The sequence below is a fragment of the Acomys russatus genome, chromosome 19 (genome assembly GCF_903995435.1).
Source record: "Acomys russatus chromosome 19, mAcoRus1.1, whole genome shotgun sequence".
Classification (NCBI taxonomy): Eukaryota; Metazoa; Chordata; class Mammalia; order Rodentia; family Muridae; genus Acomys; species Acomys russatus.
This window is the reverse complement of record NC_067155.1, coordinates 54,447,601-54,460,948: the sequence shown is the minus strand read 5'-3', so window position 1 is coordinate 54,460,948 and position 13,348 is coordinate 54,447,601. Positions and strand designations below refer to the sequence as shown.

Below are 13,348 nucleotides of genomic sequence, written 5' to 3'. Positions count from 1 at the left end.
CACCAAGATTCATGTACATGCAGTCGAGGCTTATGTGCGTATGTGGTTCTGAGGGAGAGATGGCTCTGAGGAGCAGGGAATGAAGACATCCTCCCTTTCAACTCAGGACCATGGGAGAGGCCTTCTGGCTCTACCTGTGCTTAAGGGGAGCCCCTTGCCCAGGGCATTAGAGAGGGGCTCCCCTCTGCCCAGCCCAGCCCAGCATGATTTCAGCATTTTCTCAGACAGGCAAAGGGACATTTATGGATGCTAGAGAGAAGATGTTAGGACATTTGGCTATCATGGGATGGGGAGGCAGGGGGGACAGCTGCTGCCAGGTGGGCCTGAAGTGAAGGCCGGCTTCCTCGAGAGAGTGGTGGGGAGGCCGATATGCTGGGTGGGCTGGTAGCGCCTGGGACTTAACCACAAGGCAGCCTTAGTGGGGCAAGGAGGGTGAGGCTCACCTACTGTAGACCTCAGATTTCAACCTGGGGAATTCGGGGCTTGGGAAGGTGAGTGGCACAGATGTGACACACAGCCTCGGGGGAGGGAAGTCAGTGCGCGTCACCCCCCCCCCCACCTCCCCGTCCCCAAGTGCCAAGACACTAGCTCTTACCTCGGCTTGGAAGCTTTTCAGTACTGGAGCCACCATCTCTCTGAGTCCCTGGAAAAAAGATGACAGAGGGTCTACCACTGTGCAGGTACTCCTGAGCCCACCCCACCCCACCCCTTCACCAGCGTTCTCTGGGTCACTGTGGGAACCTTGGTGTTTCTCTCTCTCTCTCTCTCTCTCTCTCTCTCTCTCTCCTGTTCCTGCAGTACTTTTTAGAGCCTTTAATGTCACAGCACTGGGCATTCTGAGGAGGGCAGCCAGGAAGGATATTTCCTAAATGCACCCCTGTTTTCTTCTTGGCGGTGCTGGGTTTGGAACCAAGCATGCCACACTCAACCACTGAGCTACAGCCCCAGCCCTTAGCATTTTGAGACAGGGTCTTGCTATGTAGCTCAGGCTGGTTCAAACTCATGACTCCCTCCCTGTCCCAGCCTCTGGAGTCCTGGGGTAGGGGTGGGGCTGCTGCTCATGACATCCTTGTGTGTGGCGTGGTAGGTCTTGCGGGGGCTGGAGAGCTGGCGCTGATTCTCCACTCTCAGCACTAAGTGGGCAAAGTCGCCCTCAGGAAGCCTCTCTGTCCTTCCAGGTGTGGCACTGGGCTGCTTCCTCTAGTGGCCATCTCCCATGAATTTTGCCAAAAATTACCACTATCTCTTTCTGTCTTTCCTCACTGGGGCATGGAGTGCTTTCTGCGGACTCGGTTGTGTACCAGCTCTGTGGGGCTGTGCACAGACCAACAATGTCATCAACACTGTGAGCACACAGGTGGGCTTGGCCCTAGACATCAGATGTCCCAGTTTTCCTATGTGACCTCAGGGTTCTCAGACCTCAGGGGTGGTCTTGGGGGGCTCCCTCAGCAGAGGTGAATGTCCCTATGTGACAAGCTCCCTGCTCTGATCCCGGCTTCCCTTCCCTGCTGACTTCTGCCTCTGGGGACTTCCTGAGCCTGGGGCAGCAGGGTGAGCCCAACTGCCTTAGAGGAAGCAGCTGACCTGAGAGAACTGAACACAAACTTTAACTTTTCAGACCCAAAGGCCCCCCTTGATTTTATAAAGGGGCTGGGGGGGGGGCGGAACCTAAGGCCCAAGGGTGCTGGCACTGCTCAAGGTAATGTGGCAAGCAGGTGATATGGTTGGAATTTGAGCCCAAGTCCCAAGATGCCTTCAACAAGCTCTTCTCATAACGCTATATTCAATTGAGTTCAGGGGCTCACATCTGAGAGCCATGAGATGGGGAAGTGGATGGGTGCCGGACCAAGTCCCACCCTCCCTACTGTGACTATGTAAGACCTCGGGGGGAGCCAGGCGGGCCACATGTAGTAGGTCAACTGGAGCCCCCAGACGATGCTCTTAAATCAAAGTTGTCACGACTCTTCCGTCAGGAGGGATGAGCTCCAAAGATGAGAGTTTCCAGAGCCGTGACTATAATAGGAGTGGAAATTTATCCCTTCTAATTATGTAATTGCATAATTATGTAGCATTGAAAATTACGTAAGTCAAACTTGCAGGCTGAAAACCTGGCCTGGATTTCCCCCCTCACCTGAGGGCTCCTGTGTGAACCCAGTGGTTGCGGTTGAGTTAGTTCACTAGGCTGGGGAAAACAGGATGAGACGGATGGTCTGAGAGGACCAGAGAGAGAGAGGGAAAAAAAAATGTGATGAAGGTCTACAGTGGATTCAGATATGCTTCCCAAAGATGGGAGGGGCCGGAGGCATCTCTATGTGGGGAGAAAACTCCGTTTATAGAACATGCTATGGTCTGTTTAAAAGAGAAGGGAGGCCTGGGGATGTGGCTCAGTTTGCTGAGTGCTTGCCTGGTGTGCACGAGGCCCAGAGTTCCACCCCACTCGTCACATAAACACGAGCTGTCAGCGCACACCTGTAAGCCAGCACTTGAGAGATGGAGGGAAGACAACCAGGGTTATTCTTAGCTGTATGAGGAGCTGAAGGCCAGCCTGAGCTACATGCCACCCTGTCTCAGAAAGACCTCACTTGTGCTCCTTGAAGCTACAACAGCAGGGGTCATGCTGAGGTTGAGGCCGCTGCCTCTCTCCTGTACACACCTTCCCACATGATGCTTTCTAGCCTCAGCCCAGAAACAAGTCCTAGCTGAGCCCTCATCCCCCAACCTGCCCTGAAGAACCGCAGTTTGCGTATGACGTCATGATAGGATTCTACAGCTTCTGGTATGGCGCTCAGCCCCTGTGCCCTGTCTGCGCTGCCTCTCACACCCAAGGCCTCCACCGACACAGGAAAACCCCCACCCCACCCTTGACTGCTGTGTCCTGGGACAACTGCCAGCCTCCACCCACCCTCTGTGGTCCAGCACACCCCAGCAGGCAAAGCTGAGGCGGCCACTGGCAGAAGGGCAGCTGCTGGCTGGAGAATAGGTGTGTTGCTCACACTCTCTGTGAGAGCCTCGGCCCTGTCAAAGCAATATGGGGCCCAAGGGCTCAATTTTTCTGTTTACTTTTGCTGCTTTTTAAATTTTTTAAATTTTTTTTTAATTTGAGAAGTGGCAGGGGTCCTGATAGTAGAGGGGAAATAAAATTCTCACATTCAATTCAGAAAAAGAACAGACATGTCTGGGCCGGTCCACTCCTCAAGGGAGAGAGACTGGGCTTCCTACTGCCTGGGCACTGACTTCTCTGGGCCAAGACTGGGGTGTGGAACCTTGATGGGGGGGGTGAATGGGAGGGGCAGGTGCATTGGTTGGCAATGAGGGGGCGGGTTCTAGAACGCTAGCTATGTCTCCCAGGCTCAGCGGCAGGAGATGATTGCTTGACTTCTGGCCAAATTGTCTTGGTCATCAAATATCAACCGTTTCACTCAAGATCAGGACTTTGCAAATCCTAGCCACCTGGAGTCCTGGCAAAGAGCAATCTGGGTGGAGGAGCTTGGGCATCCCAACTCCAGCCTGCACTGGGTAGTCCCCTCTCCCCACAACACTACCAAGGCCGACAGGCTGGAGCTGTGATTTATCCTTGTGGCTAATTAGCTTCTTTTCTTGCTAGTCACTTATGTCTACAGTTTTCACAATATAGTTGGGTGGGGGGCGGTAAAGCAAGCTGCATTCTGTTTGAGTCAACGCCGCAGCAGGCAGGCACACTCTACCTCTGGCACATTTTTCTTAAATTCCCGGCGGAGTTCAATTAAATGTTTAGGAGAATGCTCGTTTTCCTCCTGTGGCACAGACAGCTCTGAGGCGACGGAATTAAGCTCCTTCTGGAACGAGAGAGAGAGAGAGAGAAAGAGAGAGAGAGAGAGAGAGAGAGAGAGAGAGAGAGAGAGAGAATTTGTCCTCTTCTTTTTGAAGTATTGTACAACACAGCGCTCCGAACCAGTTTTCATAACTTATAGGGCTGAGAAAAGGCGATATTGACTCCTGGCACGAATGGAAAATTAAAAAACAAAACAAAAAAAAAAAAAAAAAAACAAGAGATGAAACAACAACAAAAAGTGTGCAGGACACTGGTCTTTCCGTTTCTGTCCTCCTCAGGAGTTGGGCCAGACAAAGTTAAATGGGAGGTTTCATCTCCTCCCCTAGCTCCCCATCTCCCCCCTCGAGCCCCACCTCTTAAATTTCCAAAGAGTGATGGCATAAGCCTGTCAGTAACTGAAGAAAACATCTCCAAAGCGTGTCAAAATAGCGGCGCGCGGCATATTGTATGGGCACTTTCCCCGGTGCGAGAGTGCTGCCGACAGCTTCCATACATCAGTGGCGGGCGCCGATCCAACTGCCGCTTTCTCCCTTAAAGGCTCATAAATTTGCCTCTTAAGATATAGATGGCTTTTTAATTCCAGCAGATTTTGGAAAAATGAAGGTGCTGAAGAGAATTACACTGACCTCGGGTGTACCCCACGGTAAATCATCGAAGGTTCCCAGAACCCTGGAAAGGAACAGACTGGAGAGAAGGCCTGGCCTGACTAGCACAGTCAGGAATCAGACCAGGGTCTGGCCACACGAGATCAGGGATTGGGGGGGGGGTAAGGGGGGGAAGTGGGGAGACATGCTTCACGGTGGGGCCTGCTGCTGGAATGTGCTTGTTCGCCCCTCTCAAAGTTTCCTCTGCTGCCACGGAGGCTTTCAGAGGAGGAGTACAATTCACCAGGAGTTGTCATGGCTCATTTGCATAATTCAAGGAACGCTGTGTTTATGTGGCCCGCACTGCTGGCACAGACTTGAGCCGTGCTTTTTTTTTTTAGTTTTTTATTTTCCTGGACGATAACTCGACGAACTCTCCCGCATACATCACCCGATTATATTTGCAGCAATCAAGCCCCATAATTTCCTAAATCCGATGGTGCAATAAATTTCTGCAATCAGATTTATTTAAAAAAAAAAAAAAAAACACGCGCACACAGATTCGGGGAGCGCGTTTCCAGGGCGGACTCTTTAATCCAACATATGTATGACGAAGTGCGGCGTTGTGCTCAAAGACCCCATTTGTCACCGCTAATACACATTCGTCTTGCGCACACAATGAAACCCATTCACTGTTAGATAATGAAATAAAAGTACCGTTAACCCACTGCAGAGCCTTTTCCTTGTAAAAGACAGCTCGTGTCTGCAACGCCTGCTCCCTGGCAATTTACCATAGCGCAATAGACCTGCCTGGTCCCCCCCAAGCCTATGTGGGAAGCCTTGGGCCCTTGGAGGAGCCCTTTTGGGGAGCAACCCATCTGTTTCTAGAAAAACAGCTAACTTTTGGGGGGAAATCACAAGACTAGTATGTGGGTTGGGGGTGAGGGGACGGCAGAGGCACCAACAGCTTAAAACCTGGGCGAGGGTGGTGCTGCTCTCCAAGGTGCTGAAGCGCATCCCCACATCACCGTGGGACAGGGCCACCTCGAGGCTGCCAGCCTGAAAGCCATGGCGAATTTAGAGCTGGGTGAGAAAGAGAATGGAGAGGGAAAGACAGAGAAGACATTTGTCATGGCTTATGCACGCACACACACACACGCGCGCACACACACATCTCCCAAGGTACCCTCCCAAGGAGGGTAAGGCTCTCATTTGGTAAGGAAGAAAGAACTAGAATGTTGAGGTCTACTGAAGTTTTTCTTAGTTTTTCAAGGTGTATTTTGTGTGTGTGTGTGTGTGTGTGCGCATGTGTGTGTTGCTACAGGACACAGAATGGGACTTGGAACACACCCCCGCCCCCGGGTTATAGACTATTCTGTTTCTGACACTGACTTTTATGAGCACTTATTTTTAAAATTTGGAGCTCAGGCTGGCCTGAACTCACAAGGCTCCTGCCTCAGCCTTCAGAGTGCTGGATCACGGGTATATGCAACACACCTGCACATGTGAGCTCCTTTCTTGGGGACCCTGAACCTCTTCACACAGCCACTATCAGTATCAACGCTTGCAGCTGGAAAGATGGCTCAGCGGGTAAAGGGATTGCCATAGGCGCATAACAATTGGAATCCTGAGCCTTAGCACCCACTAAAAAGCTAGGCAGGCATGGTGGTATACCGATAACCCCACTATGAAGGTGGACATTGGGGGGTCCCTAGAGCAAGCTGGCTAGGCAGACTATCCAAGTGTGTAAGCCTGGAGTTCTGTGTATAGCAAGAAACTATGTGTCAGCAAATAAAGTACAGAGTGATCGAAGAAGATGTGCCCACCCGCGTGCGTGCGTGCGTGCGTGCGTGCGCGCGCACGCGCGCACACACACACACACACACACACTCACATAGGTTATGAAAGGAAATGGCCATGCAGGGGACATCTAGTTGCTAGCATGGTGTGCCTCAGGGCTGTCCCTCTGTCTGTACTTCCCTAATTGCTGGTGGGTACAGACCTGACCATCAGGACGCCTGCTGACTGCACCAAGGCCAAGGGAGGGCCAGGCAAGGCAGGAGACATCAGCAGCTCCTGGCTCTGGACCCCTGCACACCTGCTCCCCTGCCCAGTCAGAGCAGACGCTGTCACAGACATGCGGACCATGCTCCCCTCAACTCTGCCTCAGTTGGTGCTCATCTTTCAACCTTGAATGTTTGCAGCTTTTCTACAGTAAGTATATCGGCAACAACAATCGTGACAAGAATAAATGCAATAATCAGAACTACCATTTATTGAGGGCCTGAGCATCTTTGAGAGGGCTCAGCCAGGGGCTAGGAGGTGAACTACAGGCAGTCCTAATAACTACGGTGGGGAGTGGCTCCTTGGTGGGCTCCGAAGGCAAATCTTCAATGTCTTGCTTTTCAGCTATCCTAGGCTCTCTTTCTCCATCAGATGAGGGTGTTTGGGGGAGATTGTCTTAAATAATTCAAGATCATAATGCTCCCTGCCAGGATTTCAATAAACACTGGCTGATATTTATCTCCTTCCTAGACACACAGGGTGCAGAGGACACCCTGCTAGATCCAAATGACCTAGGTTTTCACAGGAAGATCACAAACAAACACACACACACACACACACACACACACACACACACACACACACACACGCAAGCAGAGACATTAAAACCGATCCCCTTGTACTCTGAAAGAGTGGTCATTTGAAAAATCAACAAACTAAGAGATGGAGTCAACAGCCGGGCTTTAAAAACAAACATGGTTAGAAAAGTCCACTGAACTATGTTTATTTCAAGGGAACAGAAGAAGTCTCTGAAACACAAGCCAGCCCCATTCTCAAGTCCGGCTTCAGAGACACACCCTGCATCCTGCTAGCATGCCTTGCCAGCCATGCTCCTGTAAGACTTCCATGTCCGACCCAGGCATGATATACACAGTCCCAGCCTTTAGGCTGGGCCCAGGCGAGGAGGAGACACATGTGATTAACCTAACTAGCCATCAGCAACAGACAGACAGCCCGGAGCCCTGCGCAGACCATTCAAGTAACGACTCTCATAAGCAGCCTATTTGCAACTAAAAAGAGATAATTTTAATGAGCTGGGAGCAGATGACAGATGCAGCTGAGGCTGGAGCCAGCGAGCAGGGAGAAGGAGGCTGTGGAGCTGCCGCATCAGGAGGGGCTCCGCCACTGGTCTGTACCCCCATGCTTACTCACTGCCTGGTGTGTGCCCTGATGCTGGGATGGTCTACTCCTCAGCCTGGGACCTCCAGGGCCTCAGAAAGTATGAGGTGCCATCAACCTCATGGGCTGGAGGTCAGAAACATGTCCCTTGTCATAACTTCAACCATAATGCTACTCCACCTGAATTATCTTTATTTTACATACACACATTACATACCCACGCGCACACAGGTATACACATGACCTCAGACACACTATGCTCACTAAGTAGCCCAGGCTGTTCTTGAAATATTAACCACCTTCCTGGCTGCCATCTTCCTCAATGCTTGGATCACAGGCCTGTGACGCCACAACAGGTCTGATTTGTATTTATCTTCAATTGAACACCTGGGGCTGGCTCTGCTTTGAGGCTTTTTGAGACAGGATGCCACTGTGTACACCCAGACTGGTGTCAAACTTTGAATTCTCTTGCCTCAGTCTCCCTCTCAAGTACTGAGATCACAGGGGTGTGCCACCGTGTCTGATATAGTGTCTCACAGCTTGCCTGTCCTTGGTCGTCGAATAATGACATACCTCTTCACTAACTGGTGCTGAGAAGATGGCTTGGTGGGTAGGCCACTTGCTATAACACATACACACGCATGCATATATATATATATATATACATACATACATGCATGTATGCACACATACCACATGCACACATACATGCACACACCACACACACACACCACTTACACATGCATGCACACATACACGCACACACCACACAAACACACACACATGCTCACACACACCATACACATACATACAAACACATACACAAACCACACATATGTGCGTGTGGGTGCACATGTGAGTGACCGTGAGCATACACACATACACACACGCGCGCGCGCGCACACACACACACATGAGGATCCAGGGTTCAGATCTCTAGCAACCTATAGAGAGCTAGGCATTAGGGGTACGTAATTCTGTAAGCCTCCCTGCCCCAAGCTGGTGGCAGGGGCCAGAGACAGGTGGATCCTGGGAGCTCATGGGAGCTTGTCAGTGGAGAAGCCATGAAATGTGCCTCACAACAGCAGCTATCAGCTAATCTTTAGGACAGAAGAATGTCCCCTCTGTGTGACAGGTCCACAGAGCCAGAAGAAGGTAGGCCCAGGGACACCGGAGGAGGAGCAAGCTTTGGGGGCTACCGAGAAGGGAGGGTGTTGCCTGCAGAGGGGCCTTGGATGACCCAGGATGGAGGGCACACATTGGCTTGCCACCAGCAAGGAGAAAGACAGATGGCCTCGCAGCCCACTGAGATGGATAGCTGCGCCAGGCCGAGACAGACGGGTTTACTAGAGCCATCCATCACTTCCTGTGCTATATGTAAATTTCCAGCACCAAGATGTATTGGGCCAATTATCTGGGGCAGGGGCAAGGGGCGGAGCCTGTGGGAAGGGTTCTGAGCCAGCCTGGACTCAACTGTGTTCCAGTAGTGCAGGGGGCAGTTTTGAACGAGGCCAAACCCCAGAGGCTGGGTGTAAACTGAGGACTGCCCACGGCCGTCACAGGGACTGACCTAGCGTAAGTGCTGTCGGGCATAGGGTCCCCCAACCAGCACAGGCCACGTGGTTCTTGGTGTTGAGAGGGTAGTGGATTTCCAGGAACGAGGGAGTGGATGAACTGCTTGCGATGCAGGGACACACTGACACGTGGGCCCTGCAAGGAGACAAAGCTACGTGCCCAGTGGTTCTTTCTTCTAGGCTGCTGTTTTGGGAAGTATGTCTCAGGTACTGGCAAGGGGAGCCCTTCTCTGAACTGTCCATGTATCTGTCAACCCACCAACCCATGCATCCATCATCCATAATCCCCACCTATCATCCACCCACCTAGCCATCCACTTGCCCACCATTCTGATATCTAGCCATTATCCATCAATCGCCTACTCATCCATCCATAATACATCTATAGTCTACCCACCTGTCCTTTTGTCCATCTGTCCATCCATCCAGCTATTTCTCCAGCTATCATCCGCCTACCTACCTACCTACCTACCTAATATCTATCCATTATTCATCCTTCATCTGTTTATCATCTACCCATCTGTCCATCAGTCCATCCACCCATCCGTAGTCACCTGTCCACCCATCTATCTGCCATCATTCATAGGGGCCTCTTTCCCCTATCTATCCATCTCCCATCCATCCATGCACCCCGCCCATCACTTATCCATCTTCTTTCCACTCACCTATCATCCACTCATCCACTCGGCTGTCTATCCATCCATCTTCCACTCACTCACTCATTCACTCGACAACTATTTTTCCGGTTCCCACAACACTCAAGGACAGGCTAAGGCTCTGCCCGTGTGACACACCTGGTCGTGCAGGGAGTAGAGACAACGGGAGCCTTTTGAGTCCTGCGTTAGCTCTCACAGCTTCCAGAGGTCCAAGGAAGCATTGGCTTGCTGTCTCAGAAGGCCCCAAGCTGATAACTGGTTGGTTCCTGTCTAGGAAGTCACATGATGCTAGCCATCTGGTAGACAGGAAGTCATGGTATTCCTAGCTGGCTGGTGGACAGGAAGTCATGATCCTGCTAGCTGGTTGGTGGACAGGAAGTCACATGATCCTAGCTCCCTGGTGGACCAGAAGATGTTCACCATTACCTTCTTGGAGTCTCAGCCCCTTACAAAAACCTACCTCACAACCTCCTCAGAACAGCCGAGGCCCCTCCCTCACCTGAACCTCTGCCATTTCTCTGCACACCCCTCACTACCCACCCAGCTAGGCGGTTACTTCTCTGGCCACTGACAACCTGTGTCTACACCCGGAATTCTCCAGCATCTACCACAGAGACAAGGCCAGCTCAGATCACTACCTTACCCTGAATGCCCAGTGCACTCCAAGGTGAGCACTACTTGTGGAGCCATTAAATGTCTGAGCAAAGGGACAACTGAAAGGGACCCACGGGACTTGGGTGCACTCCCATGCTCAGCAGTTGCTCCCTTCAGACATTCCCTAGGTATTATGCAGGAAAAGCAGCCTGATCCTGCCACTGTAGGACCCGGAGGTGGCTGTCCAAGAAGGAGGATGCCAATCAGACACCTAATCACCTGGCACAAGCCACATCCGATGGCGTCCTCCTGCCTTGATTACTGCTTGCTGTTCCTAAGCAGCTCTGCGGAAGTGCCCTCCCCCCAGGGAGCGCGGAGTCCCATTCTGAGGGTGGTATGAGGGTGAGCTGGCTGGGTAACCCTGTCCCTTCCGTAGTCACAGGAAGAGCTAGAGGAGGTCATAGCTGCAAATATTCACTCTTCATTCATTCATTCATTCATTCATTCATTCATTGTCCCACCTACTTGCCTGTTCAGTTACCTTCCATGCACTCACTTACCCGCCTAGTCACTCATTTACCCAGTCTCTCAGTCACCCATTTATTCACTAATTTAATCCATTCACTTACCCACTCATTCGCTCATAACTCGCCAAGCACCTACTATGTGCTGGGCACTTGTTAGGGCTCCATGTGGTGGCCCTGCATCCCTCAATGGGAACTGAGGTTCCTTGTGAGAGGCTACTTTCCACACCCCACCACATCTGCCCACTGTCTCAGGCTAAATCAGGTTCTTCTCTGGGGCTCATGGCCCTGACCTTATGGAGACGCCTCTTCTTCATTCCCTAGCCACACATTCTTCCACAGGGCCAGCCCCCTTTCCCACCCCAGGACACCGGCACACACAGTCCCTGCTGCCTGCAACCTCTTCTTATCCCCCAGAGTTCTGGCATCTCCTGGGGGAGGGGCAGGGCTCCCTGGTCAGATCCTCCTATTCCAAAGCACCGGTGCAACTGGCCACACCCCCATGAAAGTCAGCATGTGTTGGGGGTAGGAGCAGGGGTGGGGGGGACATGGAGCAGGCAGAGGTTAGGCAGAGGGGCGCTGCTGGCCGGCCAGTCTAGCTGAAGTGTGAGTCCCAACATGAGGGAGACAGCAATAGCTGAAGTCACGGGAAGTCACCCTTCTGCCTCCACACACGTTCACACATGGGCGCATGCATGAAGAATATGGAAGAAAATATTTGAAAGCTACAAAACCCTTACATACCGCCTAACTGCCAGAGCTTAAAAAACAGTAGGTACCCCATGCATGTTGCTCGGAAGCACGGCTCCTCTCTGCTGACTTCTCTTCCCTCCCGACTCTCATTCCTCATCCTTCCTCCAGTGAGCCACAGGAAGTAGAACTCTGCCAAGGTGGGTGGGTCTTGGAAACCTGAGGCCTGGGCTGGAGAGACTGCTCAGTGGCTAAGAACACTCCAACCTGGTCTACAAAGCGAGTCTAGGACAGTCAAGGCTACCCTAACAATGCGGTTTGTACCCAACAGACTCACTGGGGCTTTGAACCGGCCAGCCAAAGTATAGTCTATTAATTAAGTGTGGAGTGGTGTGCCTGCTGTGTACACAGCCCTATACTACAAGAACCCTGGGAAAGAGACCCTGCTATTGTCCTCTCTTAGAGTGACGTAACAGCAGAGAGAGGTTCCCTCAGCCAACAGACAGGATGGCTGCAGGGACTGCTTGCTTTAACCACAGGGAAAACACTGAAGAGGTGGCTGTGGGGCAGCATGTCAGTACTGCCAAATGGGACCAGAGATCCCAGGCTGCCTTCTCTATTCTGGAACTGTCTCCAGCTGGTCCCAGGGGCCTTCTGGGGAAATCGCCACACTGCTTCCTACTTGCCTTGCCCAGACCCTGACACGTTACTGAGAGGCAGACGCCAAGCACCAAGCAGGGATGGGCACGGCCACAAACTCCACTTCCTGGACAGTGAGGTCCCCTTGTGTGGATTGCTGGAGCCCTGCCCTATCCCAGGCTGGGAGCGGTTGGGGTGGTGCGTCTTCCCATCCCCCAACCTCAGCCAGCAGATGTGCAGCCGGTACAATAGGAGAAAATAGAAAGAGATTCGAATTTGTTCTCCAAAGAAATTCAAATGAGTTAATCAAGGGCCTTATATCATTGCCTCTCCTCGACAGTCAGCAGCCGTCCCTCCTAATAAGAGCTGCTCTTGAGGCCCACACCAGTGTGTTTAAAGACATTCTGCAAAGTTTCTAATTAGTTTAAATTGTTCTGCTATACAAAACACCTTGCCCCCCCCCCCCAGTCCATGACAGTTGAGCCTGGGGTGCCTGGGCTAGCCTCGGGATGTGTAGAGGCACTATGGGGTCCAAGACATGAATGTGTGGCCTGGTTCAAGTGACCCCCCACATAAACCCTCACTCTCATCCTTCATGGCCATCAGGCTGCTGTCCCCAAACCGCCAACCTTTAAAGATGTAGGTCCTACGTCCTAGGGTGCACTGCAGCCATTTTTTTTTTTTTTTTGCTAGCCATAGAACATACTGTCCCCAAAGCTTTCTTGTCTGGGGACCTTTTACAGCCTTAAAAGTGACAGAGGCTCACAGGGAGCTCGGTCCATGGAGATAGACAAAGATATGGCTTGACGGCTACCATGCCCAAACAAAACCAACAAAGCATCTGTTCCATTACTCTTGCCCATCAGAGTAATGACACTGCCACACCTGGAGCAACAGCTGGAAAGTTCTGCCGTGTGCTCACACTGTTGAATATGGCCAGGTGTGGTGGTGAATGCCTGTAATCCCAGAACTTGGGAGGTGGAGGCAGGAGGATCAGAAGTTGGCTATAACTACGAGTTCTAAGCTAGCCTGAACTACAGAGTAAAAGTCTGCCCCAGGAAAGCAAAATAAACCAAACAAAACCATCCCTGGA

The 13,348-nt window shown here is 51.8% G+C and overlaps 1 protein-coding gene across 1 annotated transcript in view; it reads right to left on the bottom strand.

Annotated features, from left to right (window-relative positions):
- Cux2 (cut like homeobox 2) overlaps positions 1-13,348 on the bottom strand; it is a 160,537-nt gene that overhangs the window by 67,145 nt on the left and 80,044 nt on the right. The window contains exons 2-3 of the mRNA XM_051161564.1: positions 3,705-3,815; positions 596-643 (exon numbers count right to left, since the gene is read on the bottom strand). Coding sequence (XP_051017521.1) covers positions 596-643; positions 3,705-3,815 — 159 coding nt within the window. The remainder of the gene's footprint in view (positions 1-595; positions 644-3,704; positions 3,816-13,348) is intronic.